The 23000-nt window shown below is 45.9% G+C and overlaps 1 protein-coding gene across 1 annotated transcript in view; it reads right to left on the bottom strand.

Annotated features, from left to right (window-relative positions):
- Positions 1-1287: 1287 nt before the first annotated feature.
- Positions 1288-23000, bottom strand: part of LOC135808602 (unconventional myosin-VIIa-like) — a 34928-nt gene continuing 13215 nt past the window's right edge. The window contains exons 23-54 of the mRNA XM_065321818.1: positions 22926-23000; positions 22498-22566; positions 22245-22310; positions 21243-21386; positions 20622-20777; positions 20025-20210; positions 19488-19574; positions 19169-19344; positions 18374-18491; positions 18021-18149; positions 17505-17678; positions 17103-17178; positions 16653-16804; positions 14149-14322; positions 13554-13645; positions 13224-13376; positions 12630-12799; positions 11335-11528; positions 10540-10758; positions 10215-10293; positions 9646-9740; positions 9085-9206; positions 8438-8533; positions 7885-7936; positions 7396-7449; positions 6772-6886; positions 6143-6223; positions 5560-5791; positions 4683-4872; positions 3404-3487; positions 2325-2444; positions 1288-2070 (exon numbers count right to left, since the gene is read on the bottom strand). Coding sequence (XP_065177890.1) covers positions 1747-2070; positions 2325-2444; positions 3404-3487; positions 4683-4872; positions 5560-5791; positions 6143-6223; positions 6772-6886; positions 7396-7449; positions 7885-7936; positions 8438-8533; positions 9085-9206; positions 9646-9740; positions 10215-10293; positions 10540-10758; positions 11335-11528; positions 12630-12799; positions 13224-13376; positions 13554-13645; positions 14149-14322; positions 16653-16804; positions 17103-17178; positions 17505-17678; positions 18021-18149; positions 18374-18491; positions 19169-19344; positions 19488-19574; positions 20025-20210; positions 20622-20777; positions 21243-21386; positions 22245-22310; positions 22498-22566; positions 22926-23000 — 4254 coding nt within the window. The 3' untranslated portion in view covers positions 1288-1746. The remainder of the gene's footprint in view (positions 2071-2324; positions 2445-3403; positions 3488-4682; positions 4873-5559; positions 5792-6142; positions 6224-6771; positions 6887-7395; positions 7450-7884; positions 7937-8437; positions 8534-9084; positions 9207-9645; positions 9741-10214; positions 10294-10539; positions 10759-11334; positions 11529-12629; positions 12800-13223; positions 13377-13553; positions 13646-14148; positions 14323-16652; positions 16805-17102; positions 17179-17504; positions 17679-18020; positions 18150-18373; positions 18492-19168; positions 19345-19487; positions 19575-20024; positions 20211-20621; positions 20778-21242; positions 21387-22244; positions 22311-22497; positions 22567-22925) is intronic.

Genomic DNA, 23000 nt, shown 5'->3' with positions numbered 1-23000 from the left:
ACCGTATTTTTCGGAGTATAGTGCGCACCTTTGTATAACGCGCACCCCCAATCTTCATTGGGGGTGCACACTTCAATCTTCATTGAAGTACATGCATTTCATATTCGGAGCATAGTGCGCACCTGCGATTTAGGGCCTAAAATAGCACATCTAAAGTGCGCACTATACTCCGGAAAATACGGTACTTATTATCTTGTTATAGTCGTGGATAGTTGCTTCATAACTCGTACCCATGTGTTTTTCTTCTATTTTACAGAAGAAGTGCTGTTTTCTCTGTTCTAAGTTGTTCTCTAGCATGCATGGACAATGAAAATGATATTCCTGGGGGAGAGGGGGGGGGGGGGGGGTACTTATGCATTTTTGTTGTACTTATGGCACTCTCATGGATGCAGTGAATGGGATTTTCGGTCTTTGACAACTTTGTGGTGGGTCTGATCTACTCACCTCCCACCGCTTTAGGAGCTGCATCTGCGCCTTGATCCAAGAGGGTGGTGGCATTCCTGCGGATGCGGAAAACTCGGCTTCTAGCCGAGTCTCACGTGAACCATGAATTAAAAAAAGTTAATGGCACTACATTAAAAGCATGAAAAACGCAATTTTCTAAACTTCGAGGCCCCATCCATGGGATGGGGGTGATGCTGTTTCCTCATGCAGAGAGTGTCACATTTCGTACATGATGAGATGGTTACTGTATACATGTACTGTGGCAGTGCGAGGGTATTTGTAGGCAGGTAACCTGTAATGTAGCAAATCACCGCCTAATCCTTGGTCTATAGTCGTAGGCTGATAAGAAATATAGTCAGACCTCCTTTATCCGGATCCCTCGGCATCCGGAAGAAAATAACTGGTTACAGATTTACAACATACGCATTGCAACCAACATAACCGGTGTTCGGTTATCCGGTTCCCTCGCCTATCCGGATATTTTGTGGAAAACGGATGTGTGCGGTTAAGCGAGGTCTGACTGTACTGAAACTAGAAACTAGAAAGTACTAGAAACTCGGAGTTAGCACTTTTTTCATTCTCTTATTATTGTTAGAACTAGCTCTGCAAGTTTCAGTATTGGGCACTCTATTGGACAGCCTGGAACCTCTTTTAGAAGTACATGACTGTATGTGTAGCTTGATCAAGACACCGGTGATACTAACGCACACATGCACACGCACACATGCACACGCCACATGCACACGCACACACGCACACGCACACATGCAGGCGCGCGCGCGCGCGCACACACACACACACACACACACACTCATTCACACACACACACACAAGCATCATCAGTACAGTATCTACCGGCGCATAATTTTAGAAATGAACTAGAAAAGTTTGAGGCGCTGACAATCTGCAATTGCAGGATAGAAAACACAATTAGAATTATTAACATGGGGGGATATTCTTAGCATGAATTGAATCTAATCCTTTTTTGTCTGCCCGTGAAAAATAAAAACGTGAATGCAGACAAAATTTGATAAGCATTTTCTGCGAGCTGTGCTAAAATATTAGATTAGATCATATCCTCTTTCTCCTAGCATGCGGTAAAAGCGATAGAAAATGCGAAATGTATAATAATATTACAATATCCATCCCTCAAGCACAGTGGGAAGACAAACAGTATATACTATATATAGACTTCTGGTAAATTTGTTGATAAGACTAGGAAGTGCTAGGGTTAAATAGACATCCATGTACAAAAGAGGTTAGTGATAGCTCACAGCGCCGACGTCACTTCCGCAAGTGTTTTTATCTCTTACTGGGCCTTCCGGCATTTCTAGAGTTGGAGCGTGGTCGTCCAGGTGAGGAGCCAGGTGACACACCACCTCCACCTTGCACTTGTATCTTCAAGCGCGACGGTACGGACGAGACCGGTGATGAGGATGCCGCCTGCTTGCTGGGCGATCTCGGCGATGCGCTTGCCCCGCTCGCCCGCGCGACGGAAGCGGGTTTGGCCGCCTGGGATGCCTTGGCCGGCTGTGCTGTCTTGGTCGGTTGGTCATGCTTCTGCTTGCTCATGCTGGTTAGCAGCTGAGAAATGTACGATGTCAGTAGGTCATCCATTTTGTAACCCTGGGCAACAATGTGCACGGAAAAGAAAAGCACAGTATTGAGCGGGCAGTCGCTGCACACTCCCGTGCGAGCACACACCATGCATGCACTGGATCCACATAACTAGCGACGTCATCTGAATGTGAATCAGCAGTTTCATTTCTAAAAGGAAATGAAACTGCTGTAAGGATTCAAATTCAAGTGATATCCAAGTAGAGGGCACAACTTGGACAGACTTAGTCATTTAACTCAACAGCACTGCTCTATTTCCTCACCAGTGTAGTCTCGCACAAGAGTTTGCTACCGCGCACCAGATTGCCGATGGTCATGTGGAAGTAAGTGTTGCCGCTGCTCCAGTTGGAGATCTTAGTGAACGGATGCGTAGCCAGGAACTCCTGAAACAACAAGGCGGCAGGCACAGCAATGCTATCACAGGTGAAATACAGGCGCATCGACACAATCTGAAATGCAAGATTGGTTGCACAGCCTACCAACGTGTTACATTATCTTGCAACATCATTCACATTATTGTCCAACATAAACCCGGACAAAGTTTCAATTTGTAGAACAAATTGGCGGGCGTGTTAATTCATAAAGTACCGTATTCTCCGGACTATACGCCGCACTGGATTATAAGCCGCACCCCCATGTTTTTGCCACGAAATACAGACATCTATGCTATTTATCTGAATGTTAAGCCTAGTTCACATTCGACTACACCAGTCTCACAAATCGAAGAATTTCTGAACCAAGCGTTTCCGTTCCCTTCTCGCCATGGGCTCATACAGGGAATAAAGTGAAATGATTAATTAACCAGCAAAATATATGCAAGCGAATTGAAGGATATCATCACCTATGATGAGAAGGGAACGAAAACGTTAGGTTCAGAAAACCTTTGATTTGTTTTTCTAGACTGGTGTAGACAACGTGCAGATATGCATGACTACTATTGTACTACTCTAATGTTTCAATAGACCGATTGCCATTTGTACAGATCCACGAAATCCTGTAGAATCCCGTAGACCCGGTAGGGTGGTCATTGTGTGCTATGCATGCACATTTGACCTTTTTAGCGTCATAATTCAATGACCACAGCAATCGCTTTTCCAGCTTCTTCACTGTGGTTAGAACTAATGACTAGCTAGATATTTGTCAGAAAAAGGTTTTCATATGAAATTCCTTCAGGGCCCATTTCTTAGTGGAAATAGCAAAAAACACAATAGGGTCCTGCACATACAACACACTAGGGTCCTGCACATACAACACCCTACCGGGTCTACGGGATTCTACGGGATTTCGTCATGGATCTGTACAAATGGCAATCGGTCTATTACTTCTATCTGGCCTACTTTACCTTTGTCTGGGGATTGATCAGATTGACACCACTCTTGTTGATAGCGATCAGCAGACTGTCTGGATACTTTGGTTCAGTTGTTTGCTGCAGAAACACAGTGTGAAATGCAGGAAGGTTCAAAGCAAACCCACAAAACCTACGTGAAATCTGATATTTGTACTAAACGACCCAGGTTTTGTTACAGTAGGATGGTTCACGTAGCCGCGAGTCGGTGCACTCTGGATAGAGAATAGAGTCCTGTAAAAGCCATTATTCTAACGAGGCGCATATCTAACGATTTCCTAAAATTGATTGGTTTACGTGTACCAAAGGTAACGATTCTCACTCATGCTCAACGCTCAATATCAGCAGTACATGACTGATGATTGTATCGATTTCTGTATATCGATTTCTATTTAACGACAGATTTCTCCTCGTTAACTCGTTAGAATTAGCACTTCGTTAGATATATGGCTTTTACAGTAAACTGTTACAATTTTAGCGATGCGTGCAGCAAAGTAGAGGCGATCCACACTGGACACAGCGCATGTCAGATTGATGCTCCACAAGACAGCGGACATCCCGGCACATTGCCTTCCTATTGGTGAGGAGCAACAGCAGCACCTATTGCGACAGCAATCTCATTAACTGTGCGATGCATGTGCAATGCTCGTTTGTCTACATAATCCCGGTCGTAGTCTAAAATTGTTTGATCATCGTCTAGTTCCAGTCCTTGGGTTTCTTTTATCGTACCTCCACCATCTTCTGTCTGTTGTGAATCCACTCGCTTATCTTTCAGTTCTCTACTGTACATAAGCTCAGATTTCAGTCCAGTCTACCTGATTTCAGTTCAGTTTACTTCAATTTCAGCTTCACATTTGGTTCAAGATTTCGTTCAGAATCTTCGCAGCAGAAACACATAGGTAATACTTCTTGTCGCGGGATGTCACTGAGTACACAGGTCTTCCGGCCCCAGTTTTCGTTGGCGTCCCAACAAGAATGATACAGCTGTACTAGGATATCTGATTGCCCAAGCTCAGTTCTAGAATTGTAAAGACTAGTGGTGTGCAAACAGTGATAAGTCAGATACAGGGGCGGATCCAGGAGGGGTTCCCCTAAATTTCGTAAATGTACTACAGGAAACCATATGTGTGTCCATGTACATGTATCAGCTATGCACGGTTTTGACTACACTGAACCCCCCTGTAGAGATTGCTGGATCCACTGCTGAAACTTAGTATACACCTAGCTGCAGGTTATAGGACCTAGCAAGGTGACTGCAGTACACGATAGTTCTTACCTTCACATCGAAGAACGCTGAGCCAAACGTCCCCCAGCGGCTGACGTACTTGAGAAAGGCGATCTTAGCCTCAAGCGGACCCTTGATAGTCGACGCTTGTTTGTTGTAGCATGTGACAATGGCACGCTTCCATGCATCTGGAGATTGTGCTCGCATCAGATCTTGTGGAACGTAATCTCTCAGTTTGCCCCTGTAACAACCAACAAAAACATCAAGACATCAACAATGTTCAGATGTTGGAAAAATGCAATGTTATACAGATTTTTGGTAGTATTGAATGTTACTTCAGATATTGTATTGAGTTCTGCACTGTTTCTCAGATAGGTGAAGACGCCCATGTGTACATCCCAAATCCATACCTAGTACAATGAGAATATCAGACGTTGTGAATACGACAATGACCAGTACACCCACAGCCCTGTATGCCTCACCCACAGTGCCAGACTTGCAGTGCCCATCAACCCCACAGGGATGTTACATGTATATTCAGTGGACGGTTTCATTGTCGCAGACTGCGCTTTTCTAATTGTCCGCAAACTCCAACGCAGCCACTTGCACATTTAGGAAACTTCACTTCTCAACTCCAAACTCCAAAACGGTCGCTTCACTGCGATTCAAATTAAAAATAAAATTTACATTACGCCAAATTTTCGGGCCCGTCCCATCATCAGTGTAATCAATGGTAGATTGCACTGCCGCCGACACAAGCAGTGGAGAGTGCTGAACCGTACTAAAACAGTGGAGAGTGCAGAACCGTACTAAAACAGTGGAGAGTGCAGAACCGTACTAAAACAGTGGAGAGTGCAGAACCTCCCCAAAGCAGTGGAGAGTGCTGAACCGCACCAAAACAGTGATACGAGCCAGCTAAAGTACTCACGGAATCTCGGCGAACTGACTCTTGTCGTCGGCGAATTTGACGCGGTAAATGAGAGCCGCCACGTAGGACGCATCCTCGCGATTCGCCTTGTGATAGCCACGCAAGTGCTTTGGCAGCTCCTGGTGGAAGTGGAAGATGTTGTCAGCGTTCAAGTCGGCGCCCACCGTGACCGTGCTCCACAGCTTTCTCATGTACAGTACTTGGTAATTGAGTGAAGATGGGTTTGATTGTGCTGCGCAGGAGGAGACAACAACATACAGAGGGCTTCAGAGTGATTGAATAACATGATTTTGATCTGAACTCAAGCGACCCTGATGTCGACCTAGAATGTCAATCCTGCGGGAACACGCAGTCATTCAGATACCTGCGATGGGTGGTTGCTCATCATTGCTTGACAGCTTTGTATTCGATTTCATACAATCCATTTCTCCTGTAGGTGACCCGTTAACTTCCCTTGACATGAAAGCTATTAAATAGATTTTGACGTTCGCATGTACACTCCAGAGAAGGACGAGTTGAAACTATTGTTCACAGCTACATAGCATGTTAATAAATGGCTATTGTCGGATGCCGTGTTTCTTACATTTTGGATTCATCTTCTTCACCCACTCAGTCAGGTGACGAACAAAGTCGAAGAAAAAGTCAGCATCCGGAACACTGATAACTGCAGAGAAGGACACACACACGAACACCCGCGCACCCGCACGCACGCACACATACACACACATGCACACACATACACACACATGCACATCAAGCATAGCATATGATGTTCCTCCAGCATAATAGCTAAATGTCTCCAGCCCATGCATGCATGCACCGAAATCCACACTGGCTGAGGACAATCAGAGTTCAAAGTGTACACATCACCTATCTGCACCTATCTATACACCCAGGGAATCTGTGGCCTCTACTCTTGCACTGCTTACATGCCCTTGTCTATACCTCGCTTTACACACCACATGATCTCCTTCTGTTTGTATAGCATTCACGTGTGCATTGGTAACTTGTAGTGAAATGGGTGTGTAGTCGTGTTAGTCGACTACATCGCAAAGCACACACTCCACATTGGCACAGGCACTGACACTCAAACGGAAGTGGCAACACAAGCAGTAAGAAACAAAACAGGCACACGTCATCTGACATGTGTATTCTAGGAAGGCTACAACACTGTCTTTCAACAGTTGGATATGCTTCAGGACGTTCTCCTACCTCGTTCAGCAATGCGAATGAACAAGCTGAATCCCTCTGGTGACTTCAGGCCAAGACGGGTTGCGATCGTTGAGCAGAACTCTTTGGCTCTTGTACCGGAGTCCACTTGGAATGGCTGCAAGAATGGCAAATGGCAAAGAAAAAATAGAGGAATTGGTTGCAAAGGCGAAAGGCATAGATAAGGCAGATGGACGCATGTTGTGTCGAAACGAAGGGATCGCTTTTTCGTTCATTCTTGTCCAGTTCATCCTTGTTTTGTTCATTCTTGTTCCATTCAACAAACTTCTGCTCCATGATGTGTCCCACACCCAGGACAAGATTGTGTGACTTGTCAGGTGTGTATGACTTGCAGAAGATACTTTACAGACCTAGGAAGGTGGAAGGAGCTACCTGGACGGAAGTTTAGTACATGTCATACTCTACACCCGCACAATGCACAATATGTCATATTGAGAAAGGGGTGACATGATGTGAGTGTGGAAGTTGACAGTGAGTACACTGTACAAAATAGTAGTGCTCAGCCAAAAATCATGTGTGAGAACAATAGGAACATTTCGCGCAGGTGCAGGTATGCACACTCTGGAAGACCGTGCGACACAGACATATACATGTATTGTGACCTACCTTGTCTGTTTCATTAGGGAAATAGACCTTGTGGAAGATTTGTGTGGTCTTGTGCTGCAGGTGATTATCAAGACATAGACCAGAACGGAAATTCATGAAGGCTCACTGCAGAACACTCTCGAATGTCAGTGGAAGCATACTTAGTTCAGCCTAGTGACATTTTTCAACTCCAGAATCTGCGGCCGGCCTACAACATGCCTACCTAGAGGGCTGGCGATATACTCGGCTTCACCTCAGTGACAGGTCGAATTGGTCAAAGTGGGGTTGGGGAGGGGCAAAGTAGGGGCTCAGTATTAAAAGATTCAAAGCAAGCAGTTTAAGAATTGCATTTAACATGTGATGTACCATGTTCAAGTTTTTTGCAGTACAAACTGACAGCATTGCATTCTATGTTCTTGCTCATTAAATTTTTTAAAAATTTCACGGTTCGCGTTACATTACAACAAAATTAATCACACTGCATAGTGTAGAATCAAAAGTTTATCTCACCTGGATTGCTTCACACTCTACCAGATGTGGTGGGAACTTGCGCTGGCCATATCTAGTGAAAGGAACAAACAGATCAGAACAAACGCTATCATTCTTTTGAGTGTCACAATACAACGACCATTACATCTTGAAGGTTGACCATGACAGGTTCTGAGAAGGATGCACTGAGTTACTTCATGTACTTCAGGTAATTTGTACAGGCCCGCATTACGACATTGCTTGTTTGTGCAGGCATAGTGGGATGGTCTAGGACCATGATTGAGAAACAGTGTACCAGGTTCAAGCCCTCAGGTTCAAGCCCTGCTTCGAAGCGGAAGTTAAACATGGATGCAGTGAATGGGATTTTCGGTCTTTGACCACTTGCTCTTGAGCCGTAATTACCAGCTGTATAGACCACAGGTCAGGTAGAACTTCAAATCCAAGGTCGAAACGCGCACTGTTTAGGGTACTATGATCTAGTTTCGTCTCCCTGTATGCTACAACTCCCTGGCCAAAGCCACACAGAACAGGCATACAGAAAAGACATACAGAAAAGTTGCTTGGAAACACTCACCTCAGTGTTCTCTGCAGTCTATTCTGGCAGTCGACAGATAGTGGGTGTCGACTCTTCGACTTTAGAAAGTGCTGTACCTCCTTCAGCATTGACGAGCTAAGACAAGACAATTGAAAAGGCAAGGCAAGACAAGACGAGAAAAGACAAGGCAAGAAAAGAAAAGAAAGGAAAAGAAAAGACAAGGCAAGAAAAGGCAAGACAAGGCAAGACAAGACGAGACAAGACAAGACAAGAAAAGACAATTGAAAGAAAAGAAAAGAAAAGACAAGGCAAGACAAGACAAGACAAGACAAGACAAGAAAAGACAATTGAAAAGATGAGACATAACAGTCACAAACTCCATTTTGGACTTTTCTTCCAAAGTGGTCGAAAATTCATTCTCTATTCAAACCGCAACCTTGGTCTAAGGATTTGAAATTGCTATGGTTTCGTACCGAGTACGAAACAAGATTGAGTATAGGCCGTGTGAGAAATAGTGTCTACTTTTCCTACCTTCTGTATTCTTTGAGTACACATAGTGAATTGCTCGGTCCACAGTGGCAAGGCTGATCGTCACGCTTGGCAATGCCCTGGGTTATCCACTATATAAAATGATGACAATCGCATAGCGATCCCCACTTGTATGATAAAGACATACTTCAGCGTACCTGCATGAGAACAGTCCGGTAGCTAGCCAGAGCAGCTCCCATCCACGGTCTTCGCTACTACGTAAACCATTGTCCGTTAGCTGCTTGATCAGTTGACAGTACACCTCATCTCGCAGTATATCCTAATGCACAACACACAATCAACACACAAACAACGCACATACACGACGATGAACAGCCACTTGTTTGCAGTCACAGCACAGCTCCACCATCATATCAACTGACTCCATCATACAGAATGGCAATACTTAACGCTGAGATGCAAAACCCGACAAGTGCTAAATTTGAGAAAATCAGATGTTCAGCTCCGTGTAATCAAAAGGTCTAGGAGAACCACCAAACAAAAATCACATTCCAAAGCTGACTAGACCCATTTCGAAACTGGAACCCAACTATGGATTTAGATACAGACCGCACATAAAATGAAACCTCTTTTGGCCATTATACGAAAAGCGATAAAATGGATTTAGTGGGTTTGCAATCCAGCTCTTCATATGCAGCATATTGCATCATCACGGATAAGATACAATCAGGTAGAGCACTGAAGCACTGTGAACTTACGTGCTGCAAGGCACTCTCGAAGATTTGATCGGTTAGCTCTGTGGAGATGCGATTCTTGCTCTTGTTGGGCAAGTCACCCATATACTGCATGATGGCTAGGTAAGAGAGGCAAGAACAGGAGACATGCCCGTACACGCATCCACATACACAAATTGCTGAATGCTATGCCACATCTGGTCTCTGCGGCCACCTCAGGGATCAGTGTGTTGCGGTCTTTGAACAATACACGTAGTCTCTGGAACCAGGCTGACTGCTTCATGACTGCTTCACACTCAACACATGCACACGTGCAATGCCTAAGAACAGTAAGTGGTCATACAGACCGACAGATAGTCATCGAAACAAGTTCAGGACTTTACTAGGTTTTCGCAAAAATCGGTATTTCCCACAATCTCATTCAACTCCGATTAGGATTTATCATAAAATATTGGAGCAACCGTCAGAATGAAAAAGCAAAATTCACTATTTGGCCAGGTTTCAGCCAGGTTTCGGTATAGAAATGTCCAGGAATGTGTGGTTGCTCTCAATACGTATAAAAACTGCAGAAAATTCATCAAGACAGTCCTTACCAACGAATGATGATACTGCCTTCTTGTTCACTTCTGACACAGCCACAACTTTGTTTAGCAACCCTTGCTTGATGGGCTCCTGTACGACCAAAAGCAAAAGCACAAGAACAGTATGGTTCGGGGACTGCAGATGATTCTGATGGGGAATTTTATTCAGCCACGCCCGGAACAAAGATTGTCAGTTATCCCCATGCACGCACATTACAATGAGAAGATCAAACTTGTCAAGCGGGTGCAGAGTGACTAATGTCGAAAGCCCAACCTTCAGGATTTGAAACTGAGATCCAGGCCAACAGGCACATCAATGCGTGGACATGAGGCTTACCCGTGTGAATGCCCAGGGCAAGTTGGAGTCCTTTCTTTTGCTGGACTGCTTGGCGAGTGCCTTGCTGAGTGTCCTCTTCGGCGGCGTGCTGAAGTGTTCGTAGCTGTACTGCTCCAGTGTGTAGTTCTGGTCGGTCGTCTCTACTTCCTCTTCCACTGCTGCTTGAGTAGTTGCAATCAATCTCTCCTGCGACTCTACACTCTGTTCTGAGAACAGGGCCTGGAAAAAGCGAAGTCAAAATTAGTCAGTTTAGTGCGGGAACGAAAGCCTGGCCACCCATCAGTAATCATAGCATGTAAGGCACATAACATGGCAATCAGGGATTTTAAACTAGAGTGCAACAGTCCAAGCAGCAGAAACACACAGACACACACAGACACACATACACACACACACACACACACACACACACACACACCGACACACACCGACACAGACAGACATGCGCGCGCACACACACACACACACACACACACACACACACACACACACACACACACACACACACACACACACACACACACACACACACACACACATGCACACACACGTACACACGCACACATATACACATGTGCATGCACACATACACACACACACACACACACACACACACACACACACACACACACACACACACACACACACACACACACACACACACACACACACATGCATGCACACAGATGGGGACAACATTTCAGAGGTCTCCTGAGCGGTCGGCTTAGACAGGGTTCACCGTTCGATAGCATTTCGTCTCTCTGAGAAACCTACTAGAGTTTGTTGTATACATACCATGACATCAGGTCCAGGCTTTCTCAGCGTGGGAATAATGTAAACACACTCGGATGGGAAGTCGCCGCGCTCTCCTGTGCGCAGGCATAAGCCACTGCACCAGCCTGACGTCATCACCGTTTCGCCGTCATCGTCTCCTTCCAGTACGATCAGATCACCACGCTGGAAACTGAGGAATGTTGATTGTTCACCGCCTGTAGGAACATGTACAGTATGGTAACAATTGTGATCTTCCAGTGAAAGAGAAGTAGGCAGGTGTTGCAAAGTTGATAGATATGGGAACGTGGACCTCTATTCGGGCAGTTGCTACTGTACTTTGCACAGCACCATTGCCTTCCAGCCACTAAAGCACAGCAGCAGTAGCTAACAACCACTGAAGCACAGCACCATTGCCTTCTAGCCACTGAAGCACAGCAGCATTGCCTTCCAGCCACTGAAGCACAGCAGCATTGCCTTCCAGCCACTGAAGCACAGCAGCAGTGGCTAACAACAAAGATCAGTGTAACTAACAGCAAGGTCGAGCATTGCGACTCATTCCATACTCTTTCTAATGAGTTATTCATGTTTCGCCAGCCAAGCTGGACGAGCTGTAAATGCATGACTCTCTGCAACCAGAATGAAGTCATTACAAACTGAAGCTTGTTGACAACACTACTACACAGTATGACATTGTCACTTCAGCTGGTGTCTGTGTAGGTGATATGCCTGGCTATAGGTGGTGTGTCTGGCTATAGGTGGTGTGACTGGCTATAGGTGATATGCCTGGCTATAGGTGATATGCCTGGCTATAGGTGATGTGTCTGGCTATAGGTGATGTGTCTGGCTATAGGCGATGTGCCTGGTTATAGGCGATGTGTCTGGTTATAGGTGATATGTCTGGTTATAGGTGATGTGCCTGGCTATAGGTGATGTGTCTGGTTATAGGTGGTGTGTCTGGCTATAGGTGATGTGTCTGGTTATAGGTGGTGTGTCTGGCTATAGGTGATGTGCCTGGCTATAGGTGATATGCCTGGCTATAGGTGATGTGTCTGGTTATAGGTGGTGTGTCTGGTTATAGGTGGTGTGTCTGGCTATAGGTGATATGCCTGGCTATAGGTGATGTGTCTGGCTATAGGTGATGTGTCTCGTTATAGGTGATGCTGCTACACCAAACATTACACGCTACGCTAGCGCTAACAACTGCTGGAGTTCCCATGCTGAACAGCACCACACCTCCAAAACACGTTTGTGTCCAGTAGCACGCCTACACACACCTCCCTGTAGCATGTAGCTGTCTCAACATGTAGCTGCCTTACCGGGACTGGAGTAGCTAAGCATGGCGACAACGTAGCGAGACCTCTGACGAAGGCCATCCAGGAAGTGCAGCACTAGCTCACAGATATCCTCGCTGCTGGCGGACGTAAACGTGTATTCGTCGCCACGCACTGTGCACAGTGTAAAGCTGTGGTGGTTGGCCTTGCCGATCCTGCATGAAGTGAACACGGAAAATGGGAAAACAACCTGCTCTTGCAATCTCGGAATTGTTGTTAGGCTCATACATCAGTCCAGTAATTGTCAACATCACCATGCAACCAGAGTGACAAGAAGAGGCACAAACAAGCGCTACATACATACAACGATACAAGCTACAGAATGCTTTCGCCATGAAGACGAACAGATGAACTATCGACCAAGCCTTGGTGCCACAATAGGATATTATGGCATCCCGTACTACAGTACAGCATTGCCACAGGTACTGTGTGTCGAAAGATACCATATTCTTACACGCAGGCATAAACCAGTATTAGATTTGTACTCCAGCAAAACAACATACATGTACTGGCATTACTGCCAATGCACATCATAAAACAACACTAACATGGTCAATGGAAGTGTGTGTGCACACTTACTTCGAGCTGGACACGGAGCTGATCTCGGGGAAGGAGAATTCAGCCAGGACATGTTCCTGGCTATCCACAATGTACACGCCAGTCCAGTTGACGGCAATGACCACATCGTTCTGCGGCAACTCTGGACCAGAGAACTTGAATGCCTCATAGAACCTACATGTATACAAGATATAACACATGCAGATATTTCAGTCAGGAGACATCCAGACCAAACAATACAAGTGGAAGCTCGTGCTAAACAACTGCAATTCCACCAAACCCTGCACTGTCTTCTTCAGAATACCAGAAGCCATCTTAAAAGAAGAGTCTACTCTTGACAACAGTCAATACCTTGAGAAGAGCAATGGCCACTTCAGCTTTGCAAACATGACTAAGTCTTCCTTCACGGTGGCTGGCTCAACTTGCTGCTTGACATAGTAAGCCTACAGGGCAGAGAAGAAAGGCAAATCCCATAGGAGCAATGAAGTGACACCCCTCCGTTAAATTGCAACTACCGAAATGTTTCCAAGTAGAAAAAGTATATGGCATCATTTAAATAAAATGTCACTGGCACATGACAGGACATCCACCAAAGCAACATGCCGGTGGTATCATGAGCCCTCACAGTCAAAGCCATGAATATAGAAAAAAGCCTGATGAGTCCACGAAGGACGAAACAGTTTTCCGCATGTTGTGTATTTAGAAAATAACACTCCTGCCGATAGTGGATACTTAGGTCAGGAGAGAGGCTAGAATACAACAGGAAGCTACGTACATGTATAGGATATGATAAAGGCTTACACACATGTACCAGAAGTGTTTGGTTCCCCTGTCATTCACTAGAACAATTCACGCTAGAATACGCATGTGCAGGAAAGAACAACAATCTGAATCTGTGTGCATGCACAAATAATGTAACAATGTAAAGCTGCGCCACAACGCCTACCTTCTTCAGACACTGCAAGACCAGTGCCATCCAGCGGTCCAGGGTGGCACCTCCACCGTGTAGACACGAGTCGGGTAGACAGTTGGGTACGATGTTGCGTACCAACTCACTGCTAACGCTTGTACCGTGGTTGACATAGTACTGCTGTGCACACACCTCGGCTAGCTCGTCATTCTAACATACAAAGAAATGGAGTGACACATACAAACAGTTTGAAGAAGGGCTGAGGCTTCCTGCAGCCGCGCGTTCATCTGTGAAAAGAATTCGGGTGGACACACCCATTCCCATAGCGCTGCATATCACATCTGAACCAGTTCCGTTATTTTACAACGTTTCGGCACTTGGCCATCGTCAGGTAATAACAATGAATACCGTGGAAGCCACACAAGAGCAGTATATACGCAGAGTGTAGCGCCAAAAAAGATGCGAATTATGTCACCTAGTATGACACAGAGAGAGAAAAGGCGCAACTAGCACATCACGGAGGAGAAGCAGCAGAAGGTAGCGCGCATTGTGCTCTGTGAATGGCGTTACGCAGCGTGTAGCGCCAAAAAATAAAATGATGCGAGTTATGTCACCTCTATACAGAGGGGGGTTGAGGCCAGGCTTCTGCAGGATTCTCCGTTAGTACCGCTCCTCTACAAACGCTACATCGACGATATCCTGCTGCTATGGACCAACGGCAGAGAGAGCTTGATGCGGTTTGTGCAGCATTTCAACTCTGCACACCCAAGTATCAACTTCACATATGAGCTCAGCGAGGTGAGTGGCTCCATAAATTATATGGATATCACAATTATGATCCAGGAAGGCAAGCTGGCATACAAGCTGTACCAGAAGGCATGTGCTAGTGGTCTACTCATTGATTATACTTCGGCAGTTCCCCACCATATCAAATTGGCAGTTGCTTCGTCACAATTCCTAAGAGCTCAGAGGCTCTCATCGAATACCAGAATGCGTGCAGAAAGTGAAGCGATGGTTCATGAGCAATTAAAATTGAACAATTACCCAGAGAAAATCATTGAAGAGGCACGCACTGCCTCCATAAGGCCAAAGCGTCGTCGCCATGCCAACCCATGCTGCGCATTTCTAAAGCTTCCATATAAGTCAGATAAAGTACATCAAGCAGTGAATAAAGCAATCAGAAAGTATAAAATTCCGGTTAGAGTCGTATATGAGCACACTGGTAGCCTGAGGCGCACATTGTGTCGCTCCGCCCTCGTTCCTCCTCTATGTGTCAAGGCTGCAAATCCGCTACAACCGAAAAAGAGAGGTCGCCCAAAGGGGCCGTGTATCTCGTGTATATCCGGGGGACAGGATGTATGTATGCAGAAGAATGTTGTATATCAGCTGAAGTGCAAAGAATGTCCGGAACAATATGTTGGTGAGACTGGCCGCTTTCTGGAAACTCGCCTGGAAGAACATAATGGTGAGGCAAGACGCCAGGAACTCGACAAGCCATGGGGCCAACATTTTCGCACCACTCACCCTGGATGTAAGCTTAACTATGGGCAAAGTGCATTCTCTGCAGTTGAAGTAATAGGAAGAGAGCCTGATCGAGCCCGTCGCAAACTGCGCGAGGCGATTGAGATTCGTGATGCCAAGCCCCATGTGAACATAAGCACCGGATGGGATTTGTTGTGAATTTTCTCAGCTTCCCCTGCTGCTACTTCAATATCACTGAATAATTATAATATGAGGCGGGTCACTCAAAACCATTCTATTCCTGATGCCTCGTCGCGTCCCTGGTGGTAACAGCTTGGCATGGAAGTTTTAACCACATAGTGCATTGACTCATGGGGCTCCGTGCTCCCCTCCTAGATCCTGTGCTAGAATTAACACCATAATTATTTGGCATGTGCCCTCACTTCGTAGAGCACAACGGCGCGCTCTTCTTCTCCGTGATGTGCACAGTTGCACCTTCTCTCCCCCCCCCCTCTGTATAGAGGTGACATAACTCGCATCATTTTATTTTTTGGCGCTACACGCTGCGTAACGCCATTCACAGAGCACAATGCGCGCTACCTTCTGCTGCTTCTCCTCCGTGATGTGCTAGTTGCGCCTTTTCTCTCTCTGTGTCATACTAGGTGACATAATTCGCATCTTTTTTGGCGCTACACTCTGCGTATATACTGCTCTTGTGTGGCTTCCACGGTATTCATTGTTATTACCTGACGATGGCCAAGTGCCGAAACGTTGTAAAATAACGGAACTGGTTCAGATGTGATATGCAGCGCTATGTGAATGGGTGTGTCCACCCGAATTCTTTTCACATACAAACAGAGCATGTCTATTGGAAACCCCCTAGCCTCTAGTAAAGACACAAGCATACTGTCACAGTATACTATCCATCAACCAGCTGCTCCTTGCTGAGAGTAACATTAACACTCAAATGCAAACGAAATGTGCACCTGATCGATTATATTCAAGTACAATTCACGGTGGATTTGGGTTAAAGCTTCATTGGGAGATTGAGAATGAGTCAACAGGGAAAGGTGACTCACCCTATCGCATCGGTACTCTCCAAACTTGATACCGCGGATGACCTGCTCGTAGATGAGATCTGTTCCAACGGGATCGATACGAGGGTCGTGCCATGGTGTGAAGATTTCCTTACGGAAGAACAGTCGCCATGGCGCACTCCTCTCTTGTGCACCTAAAAGAGATGAGTTGGAACAAAGCCACAACAACACACTGGGCATTACTATTTGAGAAAAGGATGTTACACAGCCCAGCCCCCCCCCCCCCCCCCCCCCCAGTACGCATTTCAGCTCAACTACGTACTGTTACCTGCCTCAAGCAACCGGCTTAAATAAACTTCGAGCATTCCAAAACGGTGCAGCACAAAGTGCTACACAACAATCTAATTTTAAAAAAAGTCAATGTCACATCTGATAGGAAAAGGCAGACATGCATAGCCAGGAAATTGTAAACATACACATGTGATCATATACCTTGTTCCTTGGCATACTGCTCACACTGCGAGATGGCATCCATGATGTGATCACCCCCACTGCCTAAACTGCTCACCTACATACACACGATACATGAACGTAAGACAATAAGTGTATTGAACACGAAAGCCTATACCAAAGAGCATTCCTTGACAAGCCCGTTGCAATCACGCATCGTGCAGGGATTGGGTAGCTGGAATAGGTAAAGTCCAAGTAACAATCGCTCAGTAAATCTGTGATGTGTAACGCATGTGGCCAACCAACACGGGTCAAATGGTCTACATATCCAACACACCAACAGCAGACCAGTGTATTCATAGACATCTGCCAATGCAATCAATTAGCTGATAATGAATGGATGAATGATACTAGTCCAGACCCTGAGCTTAGCAACACACTAACCTTGTCGAACAAAGCAATGTAGAGTGAGAAGCCGAAAGATTCCTTCAGGCTGATGCGCTCCGTCAGCTGTGAGCTGAGCTCTCTTGCTGTTGTCGCAGAGTCAGCATGTAGGGATTTCGTAGTGCCGTCCATGAAGGTGATGGGCAGTGTGAGCGACTTCTTCATGCGTGTTGCCTGCACGGTGGGTGCACACATTGCAACAGAATTATGTCAAACCCTGGTACTGATGGGCAGTGCTCATAAGATTACAGATGCACCTCATGTCATGGGGAAAGGATAAGCAGCCAGATGTATTTATTAACAGCAGGAAACACATTTAAGCATTCAGCTGGGCCAATGGTCTATAGCGCAATTTCCTGCAAGAGAATAACCGCGCGGACACAGCATCTACCTACTTTACACACACACACACACACACACACACACACACACACACACACACACACACACACACACACACACACACACACACACACACATACACACACACTCACACACACACACACACACACTCACCTGGAGTTCAAGCCAGCTTGGAGGTTGCAAGCGTGTTCCATTGGCAATGGTTCTCTTCAACCGCTCCAGGCAGTATGCACTGTATCCAGGTGGACCTTCCTTGATGAACAGCTGTAGATACTTGGCAAACTAGAACACATAGAAAGCAACACAAAAGAACACAAACAGGTGAAAGTGTGTAGACATTGAATGAAAACATAATTGACTTTACTCGTATAATGGACGGTTGCACACGTACTACCATGGTGAGAGGCTTGCAACGCGTAAAACACCTTTCTGTGCAAGAGAGTACTGGCATTGAATAGCGGATATTTGTTTGGGTTCTAGGCCAGAATTTGTGTCCATGCACATACCTTCTCGCTGGGAGCGAAGCAACCGACGCAGAGTGATAGTAAAATCCAGCCTCTGGCAAACGAAGCGTTGGACGGATTCTGCGTCAGCTGCTTGCAGATCTGACAGTAGATCTCATCCCTGTGTCGAGACGATCAGAAGCGGATACAGAAAACACGTTGAAGGGAAACTGATCAGGCAAGTCATAATAGTACAGTGAATGAAGCAGGTGCTGCGTACACTTAGCACACACTAATGAGGGTGTTGGAAGGTATTCTTGGGTGGTATGGTAAGCTAATGGAGGCGAACCTTAGCGTGGTGTCCACCCCCCCCCTTTGAAACAGTTTTAAAGACAACAACCATTCCATTGGCAAAACAATCTCCAATGCCGTAGTGACAGGGGCATGCCCGATCCCCTCGGTAATGCGCTGTTTGTACAGAGATGCTACTGGCCCTTCCCAACAGAAAGATGGTTGCGGACAGGGTTCTCAGCTACACTTTAAAAAACACTCGCTATCTCTGCACCAACGTGACCAAAATGAAATTCCAATATCTCAAAAGATGCCACATTCATTGCACCTTGGGAGCAAAGTTTGTGCTCCAGAGGTGCCAGGAATTGGTTCCTTGTTCACATTCAACATAACGTGTGCTTGGCCTCGATGTCAAGCTTGTGGAGTCCAGAGGACCACACATGGGATTGCATAGGCATCTACCTCATCCTAATATTTCAGATGTAGGACATCATGAGGAGGGGGTTGCTAAAAATGGACCTGTACTGCTTTGAAAGTAAAAATATTCAATATCCTGGGCACACATACCTAAGTTCGGAGCGCAATATACCATGACCAATGATGAAGTGTAGCTTCTCGAGGTTGGACGTGGCCTGCTGCAGCAGTGGAATACCAGCTGTTGGGTCGTTCTTTGCCGCTGCGGCTTGCTGAGCGTCTGCCTCCACATTCTCCTTATCTTCATCATCCCAAGACCCAGCAATGTCCTAAAGTAAGAAGAGTGGCAGGAAGGCGCATTATAACATTGTGAGTATATGTATATTTTGATATAGTGATGAACACTGAGCTCCGTGCACTATACAATGCTATCCAAAAGGCTCTACCAGCACACGCTAGCACTCAAGCTTACCCTGGATATTTTGGACTTGCGGCGCAACGTCATGGAGATCATCTTCTTCTTGATCTTCTTCTTTTCCTTCGCACTCAGACCCTCTTGCTGCAAGCCAAAAGAAAGACAGACAAATTGGTTAGGAAAATGGTATCTTTACTTGCCCTTTTGCATCAAGCTATGTACAGAACTGGCCAGTGAAACCCCCAGTTCGGAAGGGGGGGGGGGGGGGACCTTGGGAAGGGGAAAGCTATGCATTGACATAAATAACCACAGCGCATTATGTCGTGGTGATGTGTTTTTGGTTAGTAGAAGGACATGTGTGCGTTTCAACAAGCCCGGGCGGACAAACTTGATCAACAAATAAACCTTTCATCATAACTTGGGCAACGGCTCTGGTCACGGCGTGGTTCTCTATTTGCACCATGAACCTGTTAGGCTCTACTTCACACACTCCACAAACACTTCCGCACGGACTACCTATCCATACAGATGAAGTGATGATTTTAGCACAGCGGAGAGTTATATGGTGTTTACATGACAGTTCCTGACATGTACCTCGAGTTGTTGTTGGAGTTTTTGCCACTGCTTGTCGTCGATCTCTATGTCTGGCTCTCCCTCGTCCTCGCCACCCGCTGCTTCCGCTGATGCAGCAGCTGCTACCTGGGCTGCTGCTTTCTTTCCCAGCTTACGACCGAGTGAGTTCTTGAGGTTCTTCACATTCTTCACAAGTCCTTCAGCTCCCTAGGCACCAGCATGAAGCAATTGTACGAGGAAAGTTTACGTGAACAGTCGGCCACCACCTCCACAATACATTCAGTTTACTGAAGAGCACAAATGCCACAATACGTAATACAGTACACATAGTGTAGAAGCTATATGTGGAGAGCTCGTTGTTCAGAGGAAGAAAATGCTTTGCACTCTACACACTGGTGTAATGCAGGCATGGAGATGACTGATCACAAGGTCTTCCAAAAACGTTTCCACCAGTGTTTCCACCGTTTGACACTGCATGAACGAGGTACGAGTATACACATGTGTTGACTCAGCTTGTCCTATCGATTGCAGCTATTGTCTCCTCGCCGTCTGTTTAAAGATCACTTCAATGACAGATATGGTAACCATCAAGGTGAAACGGCAATTATAGCACCCTACCTTTTCTTTTTCTCCACCTCCTAGCGACTGGGCCTGAATGAGTGGCCGCTGCCGTAAGCTCTTTTCCTTCGGCACTTCCTCCTCCGGCTCACGTTTCCGTGGCTCGGGTAGATCACCCATGAACCGGAGTATGCACACCCAGATTGCCAGTGCAGCCTGCAGAGCACAGCCAACAGAGATTGACTACCAGGCACAATGGCACAGTACCAGGAAACACCCCCGCAGCTTTTACACAAACCAAAATCCAATGGTGGTGTAATAGTGTAACAATAGGCTGCTCAGTGGCCTTACAACGTATTGTACCAGCAGAAAGTTGTCTTCTTTGCTCCAAGGAATCGTAGCGATCTCTTCGACAAGGAAAGATGAGGAACACACTGGGTGCGTTCGACTACTGCCATGAATCGATTCATGAATGGAATCTCGTCGTTCGGTTTCACGTCATGAGCCCTGGAATCGGTTCGGAATCCATTCACCCTATCCACATGGGGTGACGTGAATAGCCAGGGGTGATTCATGAATGGATTCAACATCGATTCGCGGGCATAATCGAACGCACACACTAAGAAGGCCGAACATGCTGACACAGGCCATGCCATGTATGAAGTATTCAATTCTACTTACCCTGACTTCTAGGTCAGATAAACCACCAAGAAGAGGTTGCTTGATGGGTCGACGAATGTGAGACGGAGTCACTTGACCCTGAAAGTATGTGGCTACAAACTTTCCAAACTTGTAATCCGAAAGGTCTTCCTCTTCTTCTTCCGCCTAAATAATAACAACAACAACAATGAAGAATTCAAAAATTCAAAATTCAAAATTCAAAACAACAACAACAACAACAACAACAACAACATCAACAACAACATCAACAACATCAACAACATCAACAACATCAACAACATCAACAACATCAACAACATCAACAACATCAACATCAACAACAACAACAACAACAACAACAACAACAACAACAACAACAACAACAACAACAACAACAACAACAACAACAACAACAACAACAACAACAACAACAACAACAACAACAACAACAACAACAACAACAACAACAACAACAACAACAGCAACAACAACAACAGCAACAGCAGCAGCAGCAACAGCAGCAGCAGCAGCAGCAGTAACAGGAATGGCAACAGCAACAGCAACAGCAGTGACAGCAACGGCAGCAGCAACAGCCACAGCAACAGCAGCGACAGCAGCAACGACAGCAGCAGCAACAGCAGTAACAACAGCAGCAGGAACAGCAGTAACAGCAGCAGCAGCAGTAACAGCAACAGCAGTAACAACAGCAGCAGCAACATGCAAGAATGATCAGCGAAAATGTGTGCTGATGTGGTTGTGGCCTTTAGTACTCTTCAGCTGAAAGTCTCAGTGGAAATATGACAGTCAGTTAGTGAAACTGAACAATAACCTATCGGGTATTGTACGGCTCATATTACATACATGCACCATTATGATTGTGAGCCAAGCTCAAGCATGTTTCTTAAGTGTGACAGCAGGATGGCTACAGTACATCTGATGAAAGTACATGTAAGGTAAATATTCAAAGAGCATACACCAGTACAAAGAAGTGGAGACTGCAGTGACAGCAGTACTGAATCATACCTTGTCTTCCTGCTCGACTTCATCCATTTCTTCTTCCAGGGACTCAACACGTTTGGCTTCCAAGTCCTGCAGTGAAATTAGCAACACAGTCACGTTTGCGAAAGTGATATCTTTGGGCTCAATAGCAGGTCTTGATATGTGATAAACTGCTTGCAAGATGTCATGCAGTGTGTGCCTGCCTGCATGCATACTGTTGAACAGCCTAAGTAGAGAGGATGAAGGGCAAAACTACATAATACGAAGTCATACTTACAGCAAACGCATCCGGAGCTGCACCGACTTCCTTCTCCTGTTCATCAATGAAGTCAAAGATCTCCTCCACCTGTCAAAATACAAAACAAAGAGACATACCTCCAAGATCAACAATATGCTGAAGTGGCTTCTAGAAAAAGGCATTGGACCAAGCATGCATGTACGTGTTCCCATAAAGACACAAAAGTCCATAGAATTGCAGAAGTGAGGTACAGTCAACTTGGCTAATAACGACTGCGGATATAACGACAATTCGCGAATAACGGACAGAATTTCCATGCCCAGAGCAAAGTCCCATCCACCTGCAATACATATAATGAGACTTCGGGTATACCGACACTTTGCGAATAAGGACACTTTTCTGATGCCCCGCTGAGTGTCGTTATACGCACAGTTGACTGTAACTACAGCTGGCAACAGTGAACACACCATCTTGGAGTCATCGACTTGCTCCGTGCGGCGAAGCTCAGCCTCCTTCTCATCCTCTTCGGCTTGACGGAGCTT

The sequence above is a fragment of the Sycon ciliatum genome, chromosome 2 (genome assembly GCF_964019385.1).
Source record: "Sycon ciliatum chromosome 2, ocSycCili1.1, whole genome shotgun sequence".
In the NCBI taxonomy this organism is placed as follows: Eukaryota; Metazoa; Porifera; class Calcarea; order Leucosolenida; family Sycettidae; genus Sycon; species Sycon ciliatum.
The sequence above is the reverse complement of the archived record's forward strand: the minus strand, read 5'-3'. Positions and strand labels throughout refer to the sequence as shown.